The sequence below is a fragment of the Amphibalanus amphitrite genome, unplaced genomic scaffold (genome assembly GCF_019059575.1).
Source record: "Amphibalanus amphitrite isolate SeventyFive unplaced genomic scaffold, NRLGWU_Aamphi_draft 000056F_arrow, whole genome shotgun sequence".
NCBI lineage: Eukaryota > Metazoa > Arthropoda > Thecostraca > Balanomorpha > Balanidae > Amphibalanus > Amphibalanus amphitrite.
The window spans coordinates 147,375-174,626 of NW_024881552.1; the positions used below are offsets into that span (position 1 = coordinate 147,375).

The following is a 27,252-nucleotide window of genomic DNA, read 5'->3' on the forward strand; positions in this document are numbered from 1 at the left end:
GAAAAGTGAAACCAACCAGCGCCTACCAGTAAGATGTATTTACCTAGTTTATTCGTCCGAAACAAAACCATTAGTAAACTAACTGTTTTAACCCTCGCATGTGTGCGGCGTTTGCCAGCTTCTAATGTGTAGGGGGGGGGGGGTCGGTTGGACCCCCCTTGCCGTTTGGCCCCTGATCGAGCTAGAGCTTCGCGGAAAAAACGAGCGTGTTGCCCGTGACGAGAGGAAGCCGATGATACCCAATTTTAAGGTCCTAGGTCATTGTTTGACCTTCCAGGTCAGGTCAATGACCCAAAGTCGGGAAAATCGGGACCTGTTAGAAAGTCGTAAAGTGTGGCTGCTAAGGGGTTTTTCGGGGTGCTGATCACGAATATGGTGTTAGTTTTGATCACAGATGATGTCTTGAAGCATTTAGACCAGGTCTGGTCAGGTCAGGTCAGGTCAACCAGTAGGCGTCGTGACGGGTATTCGTAGTACGTGTCAACCGCCTCTGACAGCTTCGTAACATGTTACGAAGTCACCAAAACTACTTCGTAAATGTTCAAATGGTTGCTAAATTCGAATTCAGCTCCAAAAACTAGCCTAGAAACATGTAAAACTCGAAAAAGTGACCCGAGGTCACCCGAGGTCACCAAAGGTCAATGACCTGACCTGACCTTCAGGTGACCTTGACACACACGGGAGTAACATCAAATCACATGTTTGAACGTTTGAAACCACGAAAAGCTTGCAAACACGCGGCTAGTGCGAGCCGACATACGCGAAATCGCGATTCCGGCCAAACATGGTCTCGGAAAAGAGGTCACAGGTCAAAGGTGATTTGGGTCAGGGTCATGAAATTTTCAGGGTAGGTGTAAAATTGATCAATGCGAGGGTACTGAAAGTTTCGTCGCGATCGGCCGCTTTTTACGCGAGTTATTCGCGAAAAACCATGGGAGGGGGTCCATCCGACCCCCCCCCCCCCCCTACACATGCGAGGGTTAAGGCGCCAGAATACCTAGATGTTCTTTGGTCTGCGAACATCTAGACCTTCTCGCGTTTATTCGCATAAGCATAGGTAATCAAAACCCCTTGCCAACCAGTGTTAAGATACTTGCCATTTGCTAATCAAGTTATGCTGCTGCGAGCACCGGACATGTTTTTAAGTGCTCGGTACTGGTACAGGACATGCAGTATGCACGTACCTACACGGGGTATTATGCACGAAAAGGGTTATGTCCCGGTGTCAATAAAGCTGGCACCGTCTCCCTCAATAACCAGGCTCTTCCGACGAACGATATTCACGGTAACGACACTATTCTTTCTTGCTCGTTCCTAGTCAGGCAAATGGCCACGCCTACGTTACGTCCTACAGGTCCTATATTTAGGTCGTCTTATTAAAACTATTACGTCTTAGAATGGGACCAGTGTCCAGCCAGCTATCCATTTTTAGCACCGGTCCCGTAATAACCTGCGTCTCGTTTTATCAAATTTAGTCTGTAAACCTGCTTTTTCGTGGACATTTGCCTGCTCATTTCGCATTCCGTTTAATACTAGCCCCATTGTGGCATCAACACCCGCCTCTGGAGACGGACAGAAATCGAGTAAGTTTGGGACGTTCGTCAGCGGAGTGTCAAAGGTCAACAGAAACTACCGGCCGAGTTGGCCGGCTGCGTCACCCACCGCCCAAGCCGGCCAGTAAACAAACCGTCAGCGGGCTGCAGCGGCCAGCGAGACACTGAACATCGGGGCTTCAATATATAACTGTTTCTATACTTAAGATTCCAATTAGAATGTGATGGACGCATTCAGCGTGCTTATCACGGAACAGGATCAGTGCTACTCAACTGACTTCAAGCTGGCTACGGCTGCTCCCTTTAACCGTAGACCATATCATTCAGGAGTCTCGAATATCGAGCGCCGGAGCGACTCGAACCCCAGCTCTCACTTACGGGAGCTCAAAGCTCTCCTAAACACTAGATGATCTACAGGACGGAGCCTTCGCTGTAATCCTGGCATAAATCTCACCGAAAGTGGCCGACAAAAGGCACCCAAAGGTCAAGGTGCCAACACGATAATGATAATCCCATTTCCGGCCGGCGGATATCTAAATCAGTGACGTCATTAGAATGACGTCAGCGCCACTGTCGCCCCCGGCAGTCTCCGTAGGCGGGAGACTATACGTGACCGTTCGACCGCACACGTCCCAGTCCAGCCGTCGTGAGCCGAATTAGTGTTCTAGGCACGCTTCGGCACATCACGTGCTGGGTGTCGGCAGCAATGCGACATATCGCGTCGTAACGCTACGTTCGAACAATTTTCATCTAGAAGGCAGTCTTTGTTGAGGTAAAAAGGATCCATTCAACGGAGGCTTTTCTCAGTCCCTTACGTCAGAACCAAAGACAAAATGAGGACCAATGGCATTCCAACGTGTTTGCGGACACCGCTAGCGAACAAATCTTCGGTATTTCCTCTTCAACCAGACACGTCTCTTGCAAGTCATGACTCTTGCGCCTACGTCTCTACTTGTAGGCCGGTGGCACTTCAAAGCCACGATTATATCACCACAACCAACACCACGCCCTCCACAAACACGACTTATTCTGTAGAATGTCGTATTCAATGTCTAGCAAAATCAACGCCACTATAGTGAAATAAAACAAACATTTGGATAATTTATTTAATGAGACATGTGTACAAAGCAAGCACGTTGTGTACAATCATCTGTAATTTGTCGTACGCCGGTGTCGGCTCTGATTGGTGCGGGGCGGCCCCTGTGTCCTGGTGTCTCCCGTACCGCGCCCGTCCCGTGCCCTCTCTGTCGTGGAATGCCTACACCAGCGCCGACTGGCGGCCGCCGCGCGCACTGCACGCTCCGCCGCCGACCGGCAGGTGGCAGCAGCAGCGGCGGGCGGCCCGCCATCGCCAAGGGACGTGCTCTCTGCGACGACACTCTCATAAATAACCCCGCACTACACAGGACGCTACCATATACAGAATAAAACAGGCATAATTTGATCACGCACAACGCCAGAGTAAACAAACCGCCGGAGACCGCCCCAAATTAGCCCAGCAGACACAATAATCAGATAATAATAGAAACTCTGCCGTAAAGCCGACTCGGCTGACTCGCTGCCCGGCGGCGCCGCCGCGCTCCGGCCGGCCGGCCGGGGCCCGCGCACCTCTCACACGCAGGGATCACTCGCCGGTCCACACTCGCCTCAGCCGACCACCGATCACACTCGCCACGCGCGCACACACTCACGCAGAGTCCGTCTCGGTATATGTACACACACACACAACACCTAGGGCGGTGACTGTGTCCGTGTTTAGAGAAGGGAGGAGCCGCGCGCTCCTGGTCACGCGCAGCCGGTTATAAACTATCTGTGGACAACCGAGCGTGAGTGCCTAAATGTACCTCCGCGTGCCGCGAGTCTCGGGAGGGTGGTACGAGTCAGTGGGTCAGTCAGTCAGTCGGTAAATCAGTGAGTCAGTCAGGATGTGCGCGGTTGCGGGTGTTGTATTTCCTAGTTGCATCTTGATGTGTCCCCGTCCCATTTTGTGATGTATGCTAACTAGCGTCCGTCGTGGGGCCTTGCAGACCGATATGTCCTCCCTCTGTCCGCCCCTAGTCTCTCTGTGTCCGGGTGTGTCCTGTGTGTCCGGCGTGTGTCCTGTGTGTGTCCTGTGTGTCCGGGTGTGTTCGTGTGAGGGCGCTGCGTCTGTCCCCGGAGTGCTGCGTCGTCGGTACCTCGTCGGCGGAGCCTCCCTCGCCAGCCGCTGTTCCGTCTCGGCGCGGCGATCAGTGCCAGCGGGCCGGCCCCGCGACCCTTCACCTGAAACCCAGCACCGGGCGGGCCGGTCACAGGCTGCAGGGAACACGTGCCCGGCTATCGGAGCGGGGAGCACGAGCGGGCAGTGTCGTCACGCAGTGATAGAGAGCAGAGTCCAGGCGGTCGCGGGTTATCAGTAGACATCAGTATTCATTGAGTGTCGGTGCAACAATGATATGATATGAAAACGCTCGCGCAGGTCGGGCGAACATAAAGGAAAGTGGAATCACATTATCGCACGAAACCAGCATGGTAATCCAACTCCATCGCTTGCATATCATTTAATAAGTTAGGACAAAGACCTCTTAATTTCGCCTTAATATCACCCCTTAGGCTTAGCACCTCCTAGCATTATGACCCCATAGCCCTAACATTATTTAACAGCAACACTAACAGTCTGACCGAAGGGGCTCGTTAACTCTGAAATTAAGCACCACACTAAATCCAATCTAAGCACACACCGTCATGCTGCCCTGCCCCCTCCCCCTCCCCTCCCCCCCCCTCGGCACGCACCTATCGTTGGTCGCTCAGCAGCAGCCGCTCTTGTTGGCCTCGATGGGCCGTCCCTCCTGGATGTTGACGCGGCCCGCCGTCTGCTCGGCGGCCGACTGGGGGCCCATGCGGCTCTTGATCTCCGAGGCCATGGTCAGGAAGGCCTGCTCGACGTTTGTGGCCGACTTAGCCGAGGTCTCCAGGAACGGGATACCCAGCTGGTCGGCGTACTCCTGTGAGAGGGGAGGGGGAGGGGTGAGAGTGAGCTACAAGGCATATTCGGCAGAACATCCGTCTACAAAACTGCACGCATGACGCAAATGCATTCCACGAGGTGCGACGCAGAATCCGTGAGTCATCAAATGCGACATACGGGTAACAAAAATAATAATGAAATAAATACTTAGTACATTAAAACAAGCCTAAGTCGCCAAGCGTCGTGACCCCCTCAAAGTGAGTCAATTAGCATGATTGTCAGCAGATACAGGACACCAGCGACCAGCTTCTGAACCATATCCATTGTCAAGATGTCGCGGTCGTTTCGTGAATGAAGCTGCACAGCGCACATGGTAAATGCCAGATGCTCGGTGACCGAACTTTGGACAGAGTTCAATGGAGCCGAACACACGTCAAGGACAGTATCGTCCCGCGATCGCGTAGTGTTCTGTTACCGTCAAACGAAACCAGTTTTGTAAACGGCCCATTGACCAAACGAGGAAACCATATCACGGAACTGCATAAACGAAGTGTGCTATCAAACAAAGACGGTGGTCAATGATTTTGTTTCCATTATAAACAAGACAAAAGTGAAACATCGCACACATTTGTGAACGAAATCGACGCGGATCGCCAAACGTAACGTATCCAAACAAATCCAACGCTGTATTTACGGTAAAAGTATACACTGCTATCGATATCCGAAGGACCTCGACGTACACCATTCAAACGTCCGCGTTCCATATCGCCGCCACCATGCTGTCGAGCACCAGCGGCGGCTGAGGCAACTGACACCAACCCTCCCCATCACCATGATCCCTCTGGGGGTGGTGCGCGTGGTGACGCTCACACTGGGCGGCCTGGTGCCCGCCTTCGCCACATTCAGAGCCCTGGAGCGCGAGGACACCTCTGCGCAGCGCGTGCTGCTGGCCTACTGGTGTGTGTTCGCGGTGGCGACGGCCGTGGAGGTGCCGGCGGACGCAGCGCTCTCCTGGCTGCCGCTGTACGGCGAGACCAAGCTGGCGCTGCTGCTGTGGCTGCTGACGCCGCAGTTCGCCGGCGCCGTGCTGCTCTACCGCGGCCCGCTGACCGGCTGGCTGCGCCGCCACCAGGACGCCATCGAGCACAGCCTGCAGCACGCGCATCTGCAGTACGGCGTGTGGGCGCTGGCCGCCCTGCTCCGCGGCACCTTCGGCCTGCTCATCACACTGGCCAGGGCCGCCTGGCTCCTGGCGCCGGCCCACGCCCAGACAGCGGCCGCTCAGCCGCCGCCGCCGCCGCAGTACGGCACGGCGGTCTGCCCCGCGTGGTCCGAGGCGGGGACAGCGGCGGGATCCGTCCCGGTCCGACCCAGCTCCGGGAGACCGGCGCCCCTCGACACGGCTCAGGTAACCCTACTCAGCGCCGGTTTAGAGGAATCGTGTGCCATGCTACTGCGCACAGCGCTGGCCGCTCAGGCAGGCAACCAACTCCTGGCCAGCCTGCAGAGCCAGGCTGCCGTGCTGGGCCAGCCACCGCCGGGCACGAGAAAACGCCACAGCCGGCGGCGCACCATCTCAGCGGCCGCCGCTGCCGTCACCACGACCGGCCCCAGCGAGCGGGGCAGGTCGGAGAGCCCGCCCGAGTCCAGCGAGGCCAGCGCGTTCGGCACCCCGCCGACGGCTGGTCCGCCCGACAGGCAGTGAAGTCAGCGGACAGCCGGCCAGCGGACAGAACCCCAGCGGACAGACACAGACGGCGATCGGAGCGATAGGCGGCGGACGGCGGCAGATGGAGATCACGGAGATAGCGGAACGCGGCCGACAACGAAACGACGACCGAGTGACGGCTGGAAAGGACGAGTTTCGGGAGCAGGGAGCATGGTATTTTACAGTGAGAGAGACGGGAGCTTAAGATGGTTTTCGATTCGGAATAGAGAGGTGGTTCTAGTGCCTGTGTGAATATCTTAGTGCTATCAATTTCCTTACGTGACAGGATGATACCATTTGAAATAATCTGCAAGACATCGCAGGCTTGTCAAATATCATTGATCGTAATCACTATTCGTTACTCACCACATCAACCTTTTAATCTCTCTCGCTACTTCAAATCCCTCCCCGAGTCACACCTCTAAAAAAGCTCGCCTAGGGCGGCCCGCCCAGCGTCCGCGGATCATACGGTACGTCCGTTACCGTCCGCCCGTCTATCCACGCTCTGACGAGCTCAGTCTACCCAGCGCACCGTGACACCCTCCCCGGCCCGGCCCGGCCGGCGAGGCAGCCAACCGCGCCGTCCGCCGGGCCCGACAGACAACGTTACCAGTAACCAAGCACAGCGGAGCAGCGGCGCCGAGCGGCCGGCGACAGGTCCTCACCTTAGCCGTGGTGAAGTCGACTACCTTCTTGGTGGCCAGGTCGCACTTGTTGCCGACCAGCAGTTTGTTGACGTTGTCGCACGCGTAGCGGTCGATCTCCTGCAGCCACTGCTTGACGTTGCCGAAGCTCTCCTGGTCGGTGCAGTCGTAGACGACGATGATGCCGTGCGCGCCGCGGTAGTACGACGATGTGATGGTGCGGAACCGCTCCTGACCAGCTGTGTCCCAGATCTGCAGCTTGATCGTCTTACCTTCCAGCTCGATTGTGCGGATTTTCTGCAGAGAGACGAGGGGGGGAGTTAGCAGGTATGGAGACGGGTGCATCGAATGTCCGTTGCGTTACCGGGAATGCCACAGCGTGTTAGGGGGATTAAACGTGAGAGAGGAGCACGACACACGGGTGGTACCACAGGGTCGATAAAAATACAATACCAGTGCAACGAGGCTCAGCACGACGAGAAAATGACATAAAGTCGAACCACGGAACACAGTAATACCAGTATAACGCCTTATGGGGCGATTAACGGAGCGAGCGAGAGGGTGGGCCTTGCACGTGCGAAATTGCGAGGGGGTACCTCCAACTGACTTGTGCAGTGTGCACGGCACCCTACTAACCGGTCTCTAGCGATGTGCCAAATTTGAGCACAATCGGCTCAGCCGTTCTCGAGATCTGGAAGCGGCACCCTGCACGTGCGCACGTGCAAAATGGGTCCCAACTGACTTGTGCACGGCACCCTACTAACTGCTCCGTAACCGTGTACCAAATTTGAGCGCAATCGGTCCAGCCGTTCTCGAGATCTGGAATCGACCCCTGCACGTGCGCACGTGCAGCAGCACCCCAACTCTGGCACATGGATAATGGATATGCATTGCCTAGTGGATGCCTACCTACATACCAACTTTCAGCGCAATCGGCCCAGTAGTTACCGAGATATTGCAACAATTACAAAAGTGACACCTCTTCGTTTTGCACGTGGCACGTGCATAAGGGGCCACCCACATGCATCGGGAATAGTCCAATACTTGGTAGAAGGAATGAAGCTACCCTACAAAAATTACCGCATGTAAATCGGTCAAGTGGTTGCTGAGATATAAGCGTCGCAGAATCGTGACCACGGAATTTCCGTTATTCTACGTAAGACTCCGCTCGCTTCGCTCGCTCCGCTCGCTCCGTAATAACGCTGCACCGTGTATACCTCACGGTATACTCATGTGAGGGCAGAATGCAGAAAACTGGAACATTTCTGTTTTAGTTTGATGCGCTTCGACCAAACACTACAACAATAAATAATAGCATACCACCGTCCACATTAAAAACGATCAAAGCCAAATAGCCGCTCCGACATTGAAGCGCTCGCGTTGGGGCTGGGCCTGGTAACCGACTCTCAATACCAGCCGGTCAAGACATAATCTAATCGGTACTGTCGGCACAATGACATCAACTGTCGCAAACACTACTCGATCCGGGCCACGGCGCGTGTAACCGACTGTAATCGCAAGCGAATCTGCTGGCTACGGTGATAAGAAAGAAAGATAATACTGCACAGAACTGTCACTTCCAGGCGAAACTAGGTTAGTAGACAAACAAAGCGAAATTAGTGAAAAAGGGAAACTGATCTTCAAGCGAGTGAATGAGTGATTTTTCACCTGTGAGCACTGTCCCACAAGCCGGATGTTCATTTATAAATGGTGTGTTATTAATCACCAAGAACAATGAAAGAGTTGACATATCAGTAATTGACCTTCGTCGGGTTCTGATATTTTGTCGCTCTGGCTACAAATCCACATATAACACATCCAAACGATCAGGCTCCTTCCTCATACCATGCGTAATGCGCCCCTCTCCCTCACAAAGCACCCGTGTGGCAGGGACGGGCCGTTATCAAACCCGCCCGGGTCGGCTGTTCCGGAACAAACAGCGCTGGCCGCTCGATACCCGCCGATCAGCTGGGCAGGTGACGCGTCCGGCCAACGCCTAGCGAACAGACGCTGGCTGGTAGCTGACCTTACACAGAGAGAGGATGGCCGATAGCTAATACAGATTAAAAACCATAAGGAAAAATGGATACGCCAGGAGCTCGTAGACGATTTAGGATCTTACGATTTAAAACGGCCAACATGGCACATATTCCGCACAAGAATGACGAAATTAGGAACAAAAAGTGGAAAGAAGCTAGATCACCTAGGAATTCCAGGTTCATACGCGGACAATTTTTATACGCCGTACTTTTCCCTGACGACAGGATGTCACGACGAAACCGGTTTTCTAACATCACAAGAACCCAACATCATCCAAAGGGCCCTAAAAACGTCAAGTCTCGACGCTTGGAAAAACAATAACACAAACATTCATTTATGTTTCCTTGGAATCGCGCCTCGCGGCGATTCAGCCAACTTCGCCACAGGTGGGCAAATGACAGAACCACACCTGAGAACGTTCTAGACACTTTCTGGTGGAGAAGTTCATGAATCTGATACGAGGGGAGTGGGGCTATTGAACCACGGCACATGAAGCTCTAAAACATCTCATGTGTCGTAACAGAGGTAGAAACTAAGCCAGCGACGTGCCGGCCATGAATGGATCGTAGTCGGGCCGGGCCGCAGATGGCGCCCTCTATACGGCGGCAGCTGAACAGATCAGCTGCGCAGCACTCGGACGTGGGCTAACTGCCGCCAACGCGTGACTCACAGAGCCAATGACGTCATCAGGCCGAGGCCAGACCTACTGCGACGGAGATGCACCCGAGACAACAAAGGCGGCCTCCACTCAGACTTCGCAACAAACAGAAACACGGAACACAGAGACACATAACAACAGATTGGCACATCGTAAAAACAAACACTAAAAAGTTGTTGATACACTGCCCCAACAACAACGGATATGCAAGTGCAAAAACACGCTAAATACAATACACAAATACAAAGACCGAATCATCCTAAAGCGTCCCGTCATCTGCTGGTTCACCCCAAAGGGACCGTCTCACCATTCCACTAAGCCGTTCTGTACCTTCCCCCCCCCCCTCCCGCCGAAAATCCTGCCCATTCAATGGCACGTCTCATTCTCCCCTAGGCCCTATCTTATATATGCAGTAGAATGCGTGTGGCAGCACTGACTGGCTAAAGTTAAAACGGCCATTGAATGTAAGTTTTTCATGAAATCAATCCATTGTACATCGAAGGTCCCATTAATCGTTTTGTTTACTCAGATACGCATTTGGCAGTACTGGCATCACTGCGAATGTTACCAAACGCTATGAATAGATGAGTCATCCCATTCTGCCACTTAGGACACCCCGCCCGCCCGGCGGTACTTACGAAGTCCACTCCGATCGTACTGATGTAGCTTTCCGTGTATGTGTCGTCCTGCAAACAAACAGACACAGTCAGTACAGACCCAGACAGTCAAACAGGCCCAGACGGTCAAACAGAGCCAGACGGTCAAACAGACCCAGACTGGGACAGCACAGACCCAAAGTGAGTCAAACTGACCCAGACAGTCAACAGACCAAGATAGTCTAGAAAAGAATAAAATAAAAGAATGGGCACGCAAGAACTCACAACTGAGTCAAACAGACACACAGGAAGAGAAAGTCCGAGTTGAGTCAAACAAACGCAATGAAAGAAAGCCTAAGTAAAAATTGGCAATAGAAACAGAAGCATACAACATGGACCCAAATCAGGTCAAATGGACCCACAAACAGACCCAGACTGAGTCAAACAGACCCAAAAACAGGCCCAGACTCTGACGACGCTCCCATCCGCCCGACACACGCTCCGTGGCAGGCACCGGCGTCACGGGCGCACATTTCGCACGGCTATATACACATGAGATGCCGTCCTTCAAGGTCGCCTATTGCAGCACACGAGATACCGCACCATGCCGGGAACCGTGTACAATATTTGGGGTGGAATAGCTCTTCAAGAAGTCATCGACCGTGGTTGAATCAGATAAGCTCCGTTTGACTGTATGACTTCGTTAAACCTAGTTTTGCGGCTTTCGTTGCGATTTCGTACGCACACGGTGGTTGCCAATTTTCGCGTGTCGTCCGTAGCGGGATTGGTGAGCGATATCGCTAAAAGGGCACGACGATAGCGCACTTGAGCTGGGCAGTGTCGTTAACCGATCGGTAATATCCACAGAGTTGTAAAAAGCTCGGACAGGTTGGTGAAATCCGACAAGTAAATCCCCTTCGCAGCATTTCATCAAAATTCCAACTGAGATAGCTGGCTAGCCAAATGATAATTTGTACACCTCCCGATGCATAACGATGCATAACTTTGTCCGTAATGTTATCGCAACATCTCTAGAAAGTTACGATTTTGTCCGTTTTAACAACGCACATGTCAAAACTTACTCCTTAGGAGTTAGTCCAAAAGAGTTAAACTGATATGTTTATCCCAACTTACCGCAAACCTGAGGAGTAGGCATGATTTTCCCACGCCGGAGTCGCCGATCAGAAGCAGCTTGAAGAGGTAGTCACTGGAATAGGCGCACAGGGTTAGATTGTGCTACAAACATCTCACCAAATGCACATCAATGCCTGTCAATATGACAGCTCTTAGGCCATTCGATGTGTCATGGTCGTCAGCTGCAGAACTGCTAAGGTCACAACATACTGTCACAGAAGAAGAAAGACATGAAGCACATGCCATGGAAAACAAAGCTGGAGAAAGCACATAACAAGCATTATTATTTATAGTGTAAAAGTACTTCTAGCAGGTGACGTTGGGTGGAACACTATGAACAATAAGTAAAGTTTCAGGCTTTTCCAACATTGAGAAACATCACCTTATCCTATATGAATTAAAGGAGGATTGAAGCTCACAAGCTGCTACACATGTCAAATATCAGAATGGTCAATGCAATTTGTCAATGACTTTGTCAGTGCATGAATACACCTGTGCCAGACTACTTGTGTCAAGGTGTTAACTAGCAATATTTACAGGTGGATATTAGGCGGTAATTCATTTTATGTTGAAAAGAAAATGACATTAGCTCATACTATTCAGAAATAAAATGTGTAGATAGGTTACATCTATCCTGGTGGCAATAGGCAAATTTAATTGCAACTTTCAACCAACAACAATCATATTGTCAATTTTTGCCGAAGTCACATGGGAATAAGAAGTCACACAAGATTCAGTAGGTATCTAGTATAAATACCAGAATGAAAATATTGTAGCAAAAAAAACTTATCACAACCCCATGAAAGATTGAGCAGGCCAACAACAACCAAAGGGTCAATTCCCTCATTTCCCTACCACTCTGCCAAAGAAATATAAATGTGAAAATCACACCAGAAAAGGGCCTTTTCAAGTTTTATAATCTAAAAATTAGAATCAAAGTGAAAGCAGATTAAGCAATGCAACTTGGTGCAGCAATGCACCCCCATTTAATATTCTATAAGTATACTTTTCTGTAAAAAAAAATACCAAAAATGTTAATAAACCAAGCTTCATTGAAAGAATATCCACAACATTAAAAACATAAAAGGAAACCAAACATTTCTATTCATATTGTGAAACATTATTTTGGTGAAAGAATGTACATCACATGTCATTAAGTAGCTCAGTATCTCATAACTGATAATGCAGTCTCAAATAAATAATGTTCAAACCATGTAGGTATATATGCAGTCATGACACATTGCCTGCTTGTGCAACTTGTACACAAGCCAGTTCCACACGTCCAATTTCGTTAGACGTTTGTGGCGTGCTGGTCAATTCCTGACAACGTTGATGTAAAAAACTGTCAGATAAGCATGATTCACTGGCTAAGAAAAGTTTATAATACATGACAGCTCATGATGTCTGTAAGTCAAAATATTTGTCCCAGATCTCAACTGTCCGAACACCGAGTGCACCATCATTTGAAAAGTGAACTGGATTACCGACCAAAGTTTAAGGATCATGCCAGAAAGTTAAAATGCTTACATTGAAAAATGTGTTTGAAAAGCCCAACATAAAATGAATAAAGAAAACAATGGACAAAGGAATCATTCTTCCTCAGGAATGGACCAGCACGCCACAAACGTCTAACGAAATTGGCGAGTTTCTAGCATCTAATACTTACTATTCAGGATTCATGGTGATATATCAATAAGTACACAAAGAGCTTGACTTTAATTCCGTGTGGCCCCGCTTTTTGTACACTAATTCGAAATTATTAATTTTCCTGTTTTATGGGACCATCAACTCAGAAATAAGGCTCTCTCTATCGTCTGGAGGTTTCGAAAGATGCTCTCCAGAGATGGCGCTAGTAAATTTGGCTGACATGACGTCATGCTAAAAAGTGATGGTTTTTGTGAGAGCAAATGTAATAATAGTTGAAAATTTTGTACTTTTGCTTAATTAAGAAAAAATAAATATACAATTGTTCAAAACAGCGTTTTCTTCATTCATCCTTCATTGTTTTAAGAGGAATATAGACAGTTTAAATATTTTTTCTTGACCGCAATTCGCACACGCACTAAATTAAAAGCTGGAGTTTTGTGCGTTCGTAAATCGTGATTTGAGAAAATAAGTTGACAATAATCTTTTGCACTTTTGCTTTACAATCATTTTTCAATGCAGATAAATGCATAAATTATTCGAAAATAGGCATATCTTTGAAATATTATGATTTTCCACAAGCAAATTTTCCCAAAAACTTGAACTACTTACAACTGACGAACGCATCCAATAATCTGGATGTCTTAGGATGAGTTCGTCATTTTTTCCGAAGGAAATACGATACAGTTCAAGCTATTTTACCGATTTATTAGGGTACTTTTGCCAATGAATTAATAAATAAATGACAACAATTAATCTCATTATCAACCATACTCGGAAGAACTTTCTTCGCATAAGCGCGAACACATCCGCGCTTTCATGAAAAGTCACGCCTGTAGATGTCAGGACTGCTGCTTTATGTTTCGCAAGGTGGCGCAGCGCGCAGGGTACCGACTACCGAGGCTGAGGTCTCCAGACTCTCCACCACGATTTAACTTGGAAATGGCCGATGGGGAAGGTCTCACCCAAAAACGGACGCCCTTTTACACAGCTGCATAAAGAGAATGAATTATTAGCATAGCTGACCACACGTCCCCTCCCCCTCTCCGCCCCAGCTCAATAGGAAATATCGCCTATTTTCCTTAGTCAGTTATATTCTGACTAATTTCTCACTCTTCCCAGTAAACCTTAACATGCATGATGCAGATGTCCACTGCGTAAGTCGTGTGCTTTCGTAAGTGTGCCAACTATATAGTGTTGCCTGCCTACACTCTACAGTACAGCCTACTGCTTCCCCATTGTCGTTATAATTGGTGATTCTCAGGTCAAAAGTTACACAGTGGTCTCAGAGAACAATCGTTTCAACAAATTAACGATTCAAACCGTTGCATTCTACTTATATTCCGGTCAGTTCTGCTACTAAACGATTCCGGCAAAACACTCTTTAGGTTATGTATTAGCGAACCACCACACAAAATTCGCCCAATCAATGGTCAGTTATTACTGCTGAGCTGAACCGTCATACGCTATATAGCCTATTATATAGCCTAGTCAATATTTTCAGAACGATACTGACTGACGAAACACAACGTATTCGCGGATTCGCACATACGTTGGCACCCAGGTGGCCTGTCAGCAGCCGCACAAATCCGCACAGCGCAGCCGGGATTTGACATTGAGATGGTACACCGTAAAGCATGCCTTTCCACACAGGCACAAGCACAGGGACACAAATTCTCAAAATCCAAACTTATTCCAATACTGGTCAATTACGAATAGGCATAAAGTTTTGAGGTTTTCTCATGTTCATTCTTCTTTCAACACACGCGGCAGACTGCAGCAGCTGCAGAACATCTCACAGAGCTGCGCTGGATGCAGTCATGAGCTGGGACACGGTTTGTGACCAATGACCGATCGGGGGTGCCAGCCTCCTCCCGGCACGCGATGCACTGGCCGCCGCGCAGTCGATGTCGGGGCACCGCCGGCATTCGCCGACAGGGTTCCATCCGATTCGGTGTATTGGTGGCAGCCCGAACAGTGACCCACGCGAAGCTGGCGGACGTCGATGGCCGATGAGCGATGCCCTTCCGCGACCGGCGGTGGCAGTCGGTCCCACATCAAGAACAGATACCAGTCATGCGGTCAGTCGGCGACGGCGCTGTCGCGAGCCGATCTGATGGTCGCGCGGTGGGCGTTGCCGACGTCCACCGGGACCGTCGACTGGGGGAGCGCGGCCGCCTCTTGGCCGCCGCCTCTGGTCGGCGAGCTCGTTGCGCTGTGGGACGGCATCCACTGCAAGTCGTTCACTGTGAAGCGGTCGTTTGACCGGACCTGGCAGGCGGGGAAAGGGGGCCTCAGATGAAGTAAAACCATCCCTCAGGCCAGCTTGAACTGGCTCTCCACCTCACCATGTTAGATAAGCGGACACCCTCGTGATCATCGCAGCGATGATTGCCAATTGGTGTGTCATTATGGGAGAGGATGCCAGCCTCCTTTGCAAGATAGTCTGCCTTTAACATAGTGCAGCCCGACCCATTGCCTGTGGCGCAGACTGGGCTTGATAATGCAGTGCAGGACACACCAAACGTAAGCGGCCATCTGTACCCCCTGTGCAGTAGGGCTGACTCAAGAGCCCAGAGTTGCCCTCCCCCCCACCATTCTGTGCACGTGATAACTGGATGGGACATGCCATGGTCAGCATCTGTTCAAAAGCTGCCCTAAGCATGTAAAGCTCCACTGGCATGCTCAAGCATGGTCACAGTCAGTTCTCACTTCTCAGTTGAACCTCCAATGGAAACCCATCACAAAGTAGAGATCAGGGCGCCTCTCACACTGCAGCACACTCAACGACTGAGGCACCATCTCATCACTTGCAGGTGGTTCTTGCCAGGAGCAATGCCAGCCACGCACATCAGGTGATAACAGCAGTGTACAACTGCAATCTACAAGCATCCATGTTCTTTCTGGTTTTCTCCTGTTGAGATCCACTGCCATGCATGAACTTGATGGGCTTTTGTTGCGCTCCTCCCATGTGCAGACAGGTTTCTGCTGAAACAAAGCAAAGCAAATGTGATTAATAATGGCCCTGTTTCACCATCCAGACACTGTGTGCACTGGTAGCTACGGCATACCATAGCATCACTCAAATGACGTTGCATGTGACCTCTTAGTTTATGATCAATCGCGTTTGGAACAGAGTGAGAGGTTCTGAAAAACCGTACCAAGAACAGAGGTTTGAGTTCAAATACTGCTAGCATGCTGCTGGTGCTGGTACCGCAGCGTGCTAGCGTTCTGGGATGCTGTCATAGCTTAGCGTCACAGTGAAGTTTGTTGACACTGCCATGGAAACCCAATGCTCTGACACACGCAGCGCACTGCAGTGCTCAAGTGCGTGCTCTGCCGTGAAACACCACCCATGAACGTTGGTTGCATGACCAGGATGGAGCAGTGTGGCAGACAGTGATTTCAATTTTAATTGCACTTCCTAGAGATTAAAATGTTGTTGGTGAAATTGCTATTCATTATTCCTATTACCATTGTCTAAATTTCACATTTTGATTTCAAGACAGCATCAGCATTGACATGTTATATAAAATAAGGTTTAGACTTCAGGTGGTCCCGGGTTCAGCTATTAAGTAAAACAAGGGCAAAAAATTGTCAAAAAAATATTTTTAAAAAATACCTGCCTTCATCAACACCTCATCTAATCTAACCTCATCCTCATCTAACAAGGCCCTAATAGCAAAAACCGTTTGAATAACAATGTAATATTTTGCAACCGCTGCACCATTACTGTCACGTACGCTATCCCTAGATTGGTTGCTGGTAAGTAGTGGTTGTCGTCATCAACTCGTCATGCAGCAGCTGATTGGGATGGGCGGGGCCTATTTTTATCCAGGCGATAGAGAGAGCCAGAAATAACACTGGCCACCCAACAGCTGACGTCAATGCTGAGGGCGTGCGTGCAATTATGACGCAGCAATTGTGACGCATTCGTGATATTTTTTGTCAAATCCTAGAAAAACTGTGGTGATCGTTTTTAAAATTTATTTCTATTTTGCCACACATACAACTTTGCAATGGTGGTATGTGATTGAATCCTAATGAGCACCATAGCCTTCCCATTTTGTATCAGACTTTCAAGCACATAATTTAGTATCGGTATCTCTCCAAGTTTGGAGATGCATATTTTACAGTGCTATAATTTGTCAGATATAAGATAAAGTTTCCATCAGAACTTTTCTTCCATTCCAAATTTAAATTGTTTCTTAAAACAAAATCATGACATTCAATAGCTTAAAAAAGGATAAATTTAGCACATAAGGTGAATAAAAATTCATCCTCAAGAACGTTACTTGAAATGGTCAATTATGCCGCAGCGTATTCATTTCGGTTGTCTGTGGTTATTGTGTTGGGGGAGGGGAAGATAGATTATATTAATTTTGGATTAATTAATTGGTGGATGCTTAAAGGAGTTTATCGTCGTATATGAAACCATGTGGTCGTTTTTCTCAAGAGATCCAGCGAAAGACTTTGCATTCGATATTGGTGAACCAGTAAAGGGACTCGAAAACAGAAGCTTTTGGCGATTGCACAAAGGACGTAGAAAGGTAAAGAAGGTTTAAACTTTTATTTCATATTGCTGAACTGTTGTGAGTATAAGCATAGGTGGCGGAACGGGGAGGGCACCAGGGCACCGTGCCTTCCTTTGATTTGGGAGTTTAAACATAAGCCCTCTGGGCGTTGCATGGAAAGAATGGGGCCAAAAGTCGGCTGTGCCCCCACCCCTTAATAAAGGTGTTCCGCCACTACTGAGTATAAGTGTGCATTCACAAATTAAGTGCAGACTGAAACTGTAATCAGGACACTGCTCAGATGCTGCTTTCTTGTCAGCAAGCTGTGAGCTTGCTAGTTCAGCATCTTATTGATCTCAATGATTTCATTCTTATGGCCTGTGTGATACAATCATAAGAGAAGAAAATTGCCATTTGCCAGCAAGGAGTTTCCACATTTGCAAAACACATCATCATGCTGTTGATAACTAAGATCAATGTTCAGCTAGTACACCAACACTGCTTATACATTTATTTATGTTTCAACTATTAGAAGCATGCTGGCAGGCCAAATTGCTTTCAAGACACAATGACACTTATTGACTTTGTCTTTTCTGAAGAGTAGTGCAGTGCTGAATCACAATTTCACACTTGTGTGAGCATACTTCAAACCTTGTAAAAACCGATCAATATTTGTGTCAACTACCTATGGATTTTCAGTGCTGTAGCCATTGCTACCACATGCAATGCCGCCCTGATGATAGATGGAAACTCTGACCGACAGGGCACCACTCAGGATGTATCCGTGTTTGTGTGTGATGCTAAGGACTCCCCAGCCCAGCTAGAGCTGGCTAAAACAGCTGTCAAGAGGCTGAAGACCCTCCGTCATCCAGGTGTAGTCACCTACATTGACAGCACTGAGGTGAGATATGGTTGTGGTGTACACAAGTTGGTCTGTCTCAAGAGCTATTCTGATGCCTTCTTGTTTATAGATAATAACTAATATTTTTTAGTAAAGGTGTTAATTTGTATGCATGCCACATGGACAGTACTTGTAAGTTGAACAGGCATATTTTGCCCAGGTTGGTGTCAGTATTAGCAAAACCTACTGCATTTGTTTTACCAATTACATTGAACCACTTCCATCTGATAGGGTATTTTTTTGTGGGTGTCCAGGATGGGTGAATGTTCAAAACCAACATGTACAGCTTGCTGAATTTGTGACCTTTGTCACCAGCTGATCACAAACTTCCATTTGAATAGCATCATTTTGATTCAGGTGCTTTGCAATTTCACATACGCCTCTGACAACAGACCATTTGTGTCAGAAGCAAATGATGAATATCTGCTCAACCCTATAGCATTCTCACCATCCCCTGGCTCATTCTCCCACTGGGGTACTGAAGCGAGTAACGGTCGACCAAACCCTGACACCAGAACACCGCATTTCCTCGATCACAGACGGACAAGCTGGTGTACCTGGCCACGGAGCCGGTGACGCCGCTGGAGGAATGGCTGGAGAACTGCTCCGTCACCGCCAAACAGCGCGACCTGGCCATCTCCTGGGGACTCCTCCAGATCACGGTCAGTGCCGTAGGTAGCGGTCATGTTTAGCAGAGGTTGCGGTCAGTGTTGCAGAGTCACGGCCAAGTTTGTGAGGGCCGTGGTGACATTTGTAGATAACGCTTGATTCTGATATCCTCTTACTATGGTTGAGTGGAGAAAATAAGTGATAAAGATGCCAAACAGTGACGCCATTGTATTAGGCTACTGGCTAGGTGCCTACAGTTTTGTGGTTTTGTAGAAGTTCCATAACTTTGATTATTTTGTCACTAGCTCTGGGCTACGAGTTGAATTGAATCTCTATTTTCTCGCAACCTTGTTTTGAAGGGCTATGTTATGAACGGCTGTGTCTCCAGTTTAGTCATTTGCCGGCCGTATCTCTTCCGCAGAAAGCGTTGAGTTTCCTGATCAACGATGGCAAACTGCAACACAACAACATCTGCATGTCGTCCGTGTTCGTGGACGCCGCCGGGGAGTGGAAACTCGGCGGTACGTAAACTACTTACAATGCGGGTTAAATGCTTCGGTTGAACCTGCTATAAAAGGACAGGCTGCTGGTGTTTTGTTATCAAATGAGATATCGTTACACAAAGTATGGTAGATATAATTTTTAAAGAATTTAATGAATGCGATTAGTACTTTCTCGATAAAACATTCATGAAATATTGAATTACGTGGAGTTAATTTGAAAATCACAACATCTAACTGGACAAAAGCCGCACTATCACGATGTTTCTGTGATGAGTGTAGGCTATGCTATATATAACGATGGACTGTGCGCTCGTATCGGCCAGGTCTGGAGTACGTGTCGTCGGAGGGCGCCGGCAGCGCGCCGCCGCAGAAGGCGTTCCCTCAGCTCCAGGTGTACGATCCGCCCGAGTGGAGCGACCCGTCCAAACAGCGACTCACCACCGCCTGGTGAGTGGCGGGACAGTGGGTCCCGAACTCGGGACGGGTCGGAGGGGTGCAGTTAGGGCGGGGCTGACCTCTCTCTATTGTCGTCTCGCAGCAAGTGAAGCCTTGCGTGTGGAAATAACGTATTTATATTTCGTTTTATTTTCAGTAACACTGAACTTTTAGGTATGGTAACGATGGACCGGTGCAATTGTAGGATATCCTATTGTGGTCTGTTGCTTTTGTCATCGAAACGCTGCCAATTGCCATAGCTTTTACCGAAACTCTGGCGGCCAGGTGGCCATTAGCAGTTGGTTGTATCATCAGAGGCTTTCAATGACACTCGAATCACGCCTGCCTAGCTACTCAGAGACTTGTGCATAACGTATTTTCACTTTTCGACGGCTTTATTTGCGATGATGATTGATGGCTTACCGCAGAAAACGCTTCTAGTTTACAGTGTTGTAGAAAAGCTTCATACCTTGTTTTATCATTTCATGTGCAAAGCACATAACGCCAGTTCCTAATGCGGCTGCCCTTATCCCAGGTCTAACGACACATGGGGCCTCGGATGTCTGATGTTCGAAGTTTTCAACGGGCAGCTGATGAAGAAAACCGCGCTCAAGTCTACTGCCAAGGTATGATAAACGGCAATCAACTGTTACCGGTACCAGAACAATCGCGGGCGGCATGTGATAAGCCTGTTTGCCAACTGATTCGATAGTCCTTTGTTTGAAAAGGTGCTTCCGGAAGCAGCATTGCATCTGGATTCTTAACACTAACAGCAGTATTTTCACCAATCTTGACCTATATTGGCCCGCGATGACGTCTTTCCAACTGCCTAGATCTCTGTCGCCGCTCTATGATACTAACCTGCACTGACCTGTAATACGTCGACCCCTCCCCCGCAGCTGCCGCAGTCCCTGACGCCGCTCTACACGGATCTGGTGAGCGGCAACCCGGCCGGTCGGCCGAACCCCGCCGAGGTGGTGGAGCGCGGCCGAAAACCGGGCGGCTTCTTCCACAACAACCTCATCCAGTCGCTGCTCTTCGTCGAGGAGATCCAGATCAAAGGTGCGCACTCGCGCCTAGCGCGCTGATTTCAGAGCTGCCGCTGCGGGAATCTCGGAAACTGATCAGGTTCATGAAGCATGTGTGCGCTACGCTTACTTCAACTGAAGGCTTGTACCTAATAGTTAGATGACATTAGCTAAATAATTCTGAGGATAGTGCAACATAGCAAATACCAAATACTTTTCTGCCTTTTGCTTTCTCCCAAGTACCAACTCAAGCTAGCTACGTTACTCGCCACCATTCCTTGATGAGTGACCACGTGATCACGTGAAACACGCCACATCTCGACGTCATGCATTCCCACGCCCCAGACGCGGCGGAGAAGAGTCGGTTCTTCAGCCAGCTGCCCGGCATGCTGGACCAGTTTCCGCCGGACCTGGCCAAGAACAAGATCCTGCCGCAGCTCATCACGGCGTTCGAGTTCGGCGGCTCTGGCTCCGGATCCACCATCCTGGCCCCCATGTTCAAGGTGCGTGTTTGGAGTGGTACGATGGCGAAGGGTGAAATTTGGGAACTTTGAACGTCAAGGGTCTTCGGTGTTTTTGGCACGAATCCATCGAACAAAGATTGTGTTTTAGTGTCTCGCCGCATCATTTTATTGTGCTATTAAATGTACCTGTTTTGGTGTAAATATTCAAATACATTCGACACAATCTTTTGAAAAAAAAATTTAGTCACCTCTTGAGTGATTCCCTTGTCCTACAAACCCCCACTACTCGGCTTCACCCTTTCCGCCCGGTGGCCTGGCCTCCCCTGACCTCTCCTGTCCCGGTGACCCGACTTCTACCGTCTCCATGAGCTGACCTCTCCCGCCCCGTGACCTCATGCCGTGACCTGACCTCTACCCTACGCGTCGTCAGCTGGGCGGCCTGCTCTCCGAAGAGGAGTACCAGCGGCGCATGGTGCCCTGTCTGGTGAAGCTGTTCTCGTCTCCTGACCGGGCCACGCGCGTGAAGCTGCTCCAGCAGCTGGAGACCTTTGTCGACCACCTCCAGCCGGCCACGGTCAACGATCAGGTCAGTGAGTGGGGCACAGAGAGGCGACGTGGAAAAGGTCGGTGGAACAGGCCGGAGGTCAGGGGTCAGAGCAGCGGGGCAGTAAGGGGTTCAGCGGGGGGGGGGGGCTGTGGGAGACCAATAGAGCAGTGCCCCGTCGAGATAAATATAATGGCATTGCTTGGCAAGCGAACCTTGGTTACTTCAGCAGTGTAAGTGGCATGCTTGCCTCTCCAGCTCTACCTTTTCAGGACGTCAAGATGGATGCCTAGTGAAGCATCATTCTAACGCGCCTCAACCTTTGTGGCACTTCCGTCAGATATTTTCTCACGTGGTGACCGGGTTCCTGGACACCAGTCCCGCTCTGCGCGAGCACACGGTGCGGGCCAGTCTGCTGCTGGCGCCCAAACTCAACTACAACAACCTCAACGTGGAGCTGCTCAAGTACTTCGCCCGCCTGCAGGCCAAGGATGACCAGGTAGGAATGAGGGCCTGCTAATGGGTACGAAGGGCATGGAACATGTGCGGTGAAAGAAAACTAGATGATAGTGACTGATATGGTGATACTGAGCAGAATGGAACGTCATTCTTGTAAATGTGAGCAAAATAAGTCATTGGGAATGATGTTTGGGACGAAAAAAGATCGAGTGTAGGAACGAGAGCATAGGGAAATATGGAAAAAATATGGAAAATGTTAATGGGATCTGCGTTATTTATGGATCAAGAGTAACTATATGTCCCCCGTGTTCGGGCAATGGTGATAGCTTCAGAGCTACTATGGACAACCCTACTGCGTGAATTGAAAAGGTTGCGATGGCCGGGAATCGAACCCGGGTCAACTGCTTGGAAGGCAGCTATGCTCACCACTATACCACCATCGCTGATGTGGGTGGGCTCCAAAGCGTGTTGTAATCCAACATGCGAACTTCATGCGCATGAGGTATTCTGTAATCTTGCAAAAATGTCATATGACATTCCACAGCAGTCAGTTTGTAGACAGCCAAAGGCTCTTGCGGATGGAGTTTCCCCAGGTTTCCCCATGATAATCACAGCGACTCCAACGTTTGCCGTTTGTCCCTCGGCAGGGTGGTATCCGGACCAACACCACGGTATGCATGGGCAAGATCGCCCAGTACCTTCACCCGTCCGTGCGACAGAAGGTGCTCATCTCGGCCTTCCTGAGAGCCACCAAGGACCCGTTCCCGCCGGCCAGGGTTTCAGGTCAGTCACTGCCCACTGGTTGGTACAGGAATGGGGGTGGCTGGGAAATCAGAGGAGTAAATTGTAGGGATGAACGGGGATGCAAGGTGAAGTGAGCGGGCGAGATTGCATTGGCTTTGCCATAGTGTGTAGACAATAAACATGTATATTTAAACTTGCTACTTGAAATCATGAGAAGGCTTTAATGATCTTAACACCCGGCTGTCAATGAGACTTACACGGGATGACCACTAGCTGAGTTCCCCTCTCGGTCTCCACCAGGCGTGCTGGGTCTGGCGGCCACGCAGCAGTACTACTCACTCTCAGACGTGGCCAGCCGCGTGCTGCCGTCGCTCTGCCCGCTGACCCTGGACCCGGACAAGGAGGTGCGACAGCACTGTTTCCGCACGGTGCGCGGCTTCCTGGGCAAGCTGGAGAAGGTGTCGGAGGACCCCAGTCTGCGGGAGGAGCTGGAGGCGGACATCAACAGCCAGACGCCGTCGGCGGCCAACAGCGGCTCCGGCTGGGCCGGCTGGGCCATGGGCGCGCTCACCACCGTCTACAAGACGACCACACAGCGGGCTAAAGCTAAACCAGGTGAGAGAGGAGTGCTGAACACGGTCTCAAGACGACCACGCAGCGGGCTAAAGCTAAAACAGGTGAGAGGCGCGCTACAGCGGGCCAGGGTCAAACAAGGGAGGAGGGGAGCGCTGAACACGCTCTACAGGACGACCACGCAGCGGGCTAAAGCTAAAACAGGTGAGAGGTAGAGCGGACCACCGTCTACAGTCGGCTAAGGCCAAACCAGGTGAGGGGTGGAGCTTAGGCCAGCTGCTACTACCATGTCGATAAGCATCTGTTGAGACTGTAAGTTGATGACTTTTATACCTTGTGGGCCCCACATGACATGGGTTACTCGATCCTGTAGTAACACACCTCTATTTCTTCAGGTACGACGGAGAATCAGGAGTCCGCTGGCTCGAGTGCCGCGGTGGGCTCTGCAAATTCGGCAGAACCAGCCAAGAACAAGGACGCTCAGAGCCGTCAAACGCCCGCCACACAGGTGATTTGAGCTCCGGGAAGTACATCGTAGAGGGGCCAGAGTTTAGATGAGGTGTAGCCTCATATGACGCTGAAACGCCTTCCCGCTCTCCTGTGATTTCTCTCGACGTAACTATATCTTGTATAGTTAGAAATGCTAGAAATGTTGAGTTTTAGGATGTTAAAACGCTGAATTAAACAGCCGAAGCTACGAAGCAGCTCCCGAAGCTATACAGATTACCCGATCGTAGTCATCACAGGATTAAAGTCGAAGCAACTCACTTGATCCCGTGGTTTCGTCTACCACTGGCTCACGCTTCTTCTACACGTCTGCCTCCAGTGTAGATCTCCCACTCCTCACCCACTTCTGACCCTGACCGTTACCCTCTCCGCAGTCGTTCGGCGGCGGCGCGGAGGACACCCCGCCCGCGGACACGGGCGGCGCGGCCGACGGCTGGGACGACGACGACGACTGGGGTGCCCTGGAGGACACGACGCCCACGCTGGCGCCGGCGCCCGCGCCCTCTGCGGCGCCCCCGACTCCCTCGGACGGCTGGGACAGCGCCGGCTGGGGAGGGGACGAGTTCAGCGCGGTGCCGACCACCGCGGACACCAAGTCGGCGGCGGAGATCCGCTGGGCGGACGCCGGGGACGATCCGTTCGCCGCCGTGCCCACCAAACGCCTGGTGAGTGCGGCGACAAACCGAGGATGTCGAACGTGGAGGTTGTGGGGTGCATCGCATGTGTTACCCTCAGCAGGGCAGCTGTTCTGCAGTAATGTGCTAGATTATGAACATTCTTGTTCGTTTTCTTTCGCCGAAGCATAACTGGGAGCAGAAATGCCAGATGCGGATTGCCTCTAGCCTTTAGCACCGTATCATCAACATTGCTAAACCATGCGTTTGATCACTGCCATTGTGCTTTACTGCGAATAAGTCAGCTCAGTGAGTCGCCCGTCCCTGACTGACCTTTCGATTCAACAGAACCAGCCGAAGCCCGCTGCTCCGACCTCTGACGTCAGCGCGGCGTGGTCAGCTGACTCGGCTGACATCAGCGCGGCGGCAGCGGGCGGCGGCGGCGGCGGCTGGGACGACGACTGGGGTGACATGGGCGGCGGCACCGGTGGAACAGGTCAGTGCAAGATTACTTTACTACTCGGTCTGTGGGGGATGAAGAGGGGCGCGGTAAGGGGACGGAGGTCACGGGCTCGGTGACTGGATGTTATATGCGTGTACGTCAGCCAAAGAGGTTCATCAAATGACTTGGTCAGAAAGCACAGAAGCCTTTGGCCATTTCGATGAGTGGTAGTGACGAGAAGCAGCCACCTGTCTGTAGGTACTTGCAAAGGTGATTAACAACGTAGCTGAACGGAAGTCTGCTTTGCATTATACGAGTATAACGTAATTCTCCACTTTCAGGCGGAAGTGCACAGGACAAGAAGCAAGCTATGCAGGAGCGGCGGCAGCAGCGGCAAAAAGAGCTGGAGGCGAAGCGCGCAGCAAAGAAAGGTCCTATGAAGCTCGGCGCCAAGAAGCTCTAGCAGCGCGACACGAACGTTAGGGTATCTGTGTGAGAAGGCAGGTCGGGGTAACTCTGACCTCTCCCTGAAGTGGCGGCAGCGTACCTTATCCAGAGGGCGCGCGTGCTACACCCTGGGCGTACCACCGGTGTTGGCTTCAACAGCAAGACACACTGTTGAAGCGTCAGATGTAGAAGTCCGGCAGAAGCTAGCGGAATTCTATTGAGAAGGTGGTTTCAGGAAGGGATCGGGTCGTACGGTGTTTCGACGAATCCGGTGGGATTTTTCGGAGGCTCGGTGGCAGATAGGTGATCTGATATTGTACTGGAGAGTGCAGGGTTGACCTGTGGATGAGATGGTTTCTACTGGAGACTGTGAGTTTTCCGGCGGCCAGGGCTGAAGGTTGAAACTGGATGCTGCAGGATCGGAGAATGAGCAAATTGGGGTGGCTCGGAGTTAAGCTGGTTGGTGGTGGAGTGTGGTGTTGCGTCAGGCCTGGTATTGGTGACAGGTGCGCCGCTACTGAGTGCTCCTGTATCGCAACCGCGCCTTCAGGGGCGCCTAAGGTGTGTTGTATCTTTGGAGCGTCGCGGAGTTGATGTTGCTTATGAATTATGATACTGTGCGACAGGAAGTGAGGACTGATTGTGGATTTATTGAGTGACTGATGACGTGAGCTACATCTGTGGTGAGATGCCTCATGGGTTTGTCACCGATTGGCGCCAGGTGAGGGAACCAATGCGTAGGCTGGAAACGAGCGTTGGTGTGGGCATTTATCAGCCAACTTGTGATACGGAATGCATTCTGACAGGCGGTATTACTCTATGGTGTGGAATGAACAAGTATGTCGAATGTATGAATGCTTGGATATTATTAAGTGCTGGGATGTGTGGATATTAAAATATTTTCCAACTGGTCGAAGTGACAAGCACATGGCTGCACTTGGTTGCCTCCTGGGTTGATGTGTGCCGCTTGGACGCGGGGTGTGTCGTCCAACTGATTTACTTTTGACGTTTGCCATTGTTGCCGCTTCACATTGCGCTATTTTTGTAACGCCTCAGCGTGGGGGAATACAGGACTCTGAGAAACTCCGGCTCTTTTCTTTTCTTTGGAAAATTGCTGCAGTTTTACTCATAGATACGTGAAGAATCATTGACCTTTTCCTCGAAAATGTAAAAACAATGCCAAAAGTTATATTGAATGCGGTGAGCTTTCGGCTACAAGCCAAGTTATATTGAATGCGGTGAGCTTTCGGCTACAAGCCTTCGTCAAACCAACAAAATGACACAATACAAGGTATTGTGTCATTTTGTTGGTTTGACGAAGGCTTGTAGCCGAAAGCTCACCGCATTCAATATAACTTTTGGCATTGTTTTTACATTTTCGAGGAAAAGGTCAATGATTCTTCACGTATCTATTCTCGCTATGTTCCTCGCTCAAGCACTTCACACCATTAATTGCAGTTTTACTCAGACCCAATCAATGACAACGGGCGCTCCTGTTTAGTTTCTGAACGTCTTTACGAGGCTCATCAGCTGCGGCGGACTCC

The 27,252-nt window shown here is 50.3% G+C and overlaps 2 protein-coding genes and 1 non-coding gene across 3 annotated transcripts; 1 reads left to right on the plus strand and 2 right to left on the minus strand.

The window, feature by feature from the left end:
- Positions 1-2,580: 2,580 nt before the first annotated feature.
- On the minus strand, positions 2,581-13,107 carry LOC122378204 (ras-related protein Rab-1A). The gene is made up of 6 exons (XM_043359006.1): positions 12,947-13,107; positions 11,281-11,353; positions 10,189-10,236; positions 6,874-7,149; positions 4,326-4,537; positions 2,581-3,815 (listed from the first exon to the last, which is right to left on the minus strand). The coding sequence occupies exons 1-5, from the start codon at positions 12,958-12,960 to the stop codon at positions 4,340-4,342; spliced, it is 609 nt and encodes a 202-aa protein (XP_043214941.1). The 5' UTR covers positions 12,961-13,107; the 3' UTR covers positions 2,581-3,815; positions 4,326-4,339.
- Positions 13,108-17,047: 3,940 nt separating this feature from the next.
- LOC122378205 (N-terminal kinase-like protein) lies at positions 17,048-26,792 on the plus strand. The gene is made up of 16 exons (XM_043359008.1): positions 17,048-17,474; positions 18,202-18,339; positions 18,879-19,001; positions 19,370-19,469; positions 19,775-19,898; positions 20,422-20,512; positions 20,786-20,948; positions 21,260-21,417; positions 21,809-21,964; positions 22,263-22,421; positions 23,029-23,164; positions 23,426-23,740; positions 24,094-24,206; positions 24,580-24,870; positions 25,168-25,315; positions 25,603-26,792. Exons 1-16 carry the CDS (start codon positions 17,361-17,363, stop codon positions 25,722-25,724), a joined length of 2,451 nt encoding a protein of 816 aa, XP_043214943.1. The 5' UTR covers positions 17,048-17,360; the 3' UTR covers positions 25,725-26,792.
- Positions 22,753-22,824, minus strand: Trnag-ucc. Its single transcript has one exon. It is a non-coding gene; the product is annotated as a tRNA-Gly (tRNA).
- Positions 26,793-27,252: the final 460 nt, after the last annotated feature.

Bases quoted from the DNA above. Each gene is read 5' to 3' on its own strand.
- LOC122378204 (XM_043359006.1), bottom strand. The intron at 10,237-11,280 runs GTAAGTTGGGAT...GTTTGTTTGCAG, and splicing joins GCCTACTCCTCAGGTTTGCG to GACGACACATACACGGAAAG. The intron at 7,150-10,188 runs GTAAGTACCGCC...GTCTCTCTGCAG, and splicing joins GTACGATCGGAGTGGACTTC to AAAATCCGCACAATCGAGCT.
- LOC122378205 (XM_043359008.1), top strand. From the start codon at position 17,361: ATGTGGTCGTTTTTCTCAAGAGATCCAGCGAAAGACTTTGCATTCGAT. The intron at 17,475-18,201 runs GTAAAGAAGGTT...TCTGACCGACAG, and splicing joins TGCACAAAGGACGTAGAAAG to GGCACCACTCAGGATGTATC. The intron at 25,316-25,602 runs GTCAGTGCAAGA...CTCCACTTTCAG, and splicing joins CGGCGGCACCGGTGGAACAG to GCGGAAGTGCACAGGACAAG.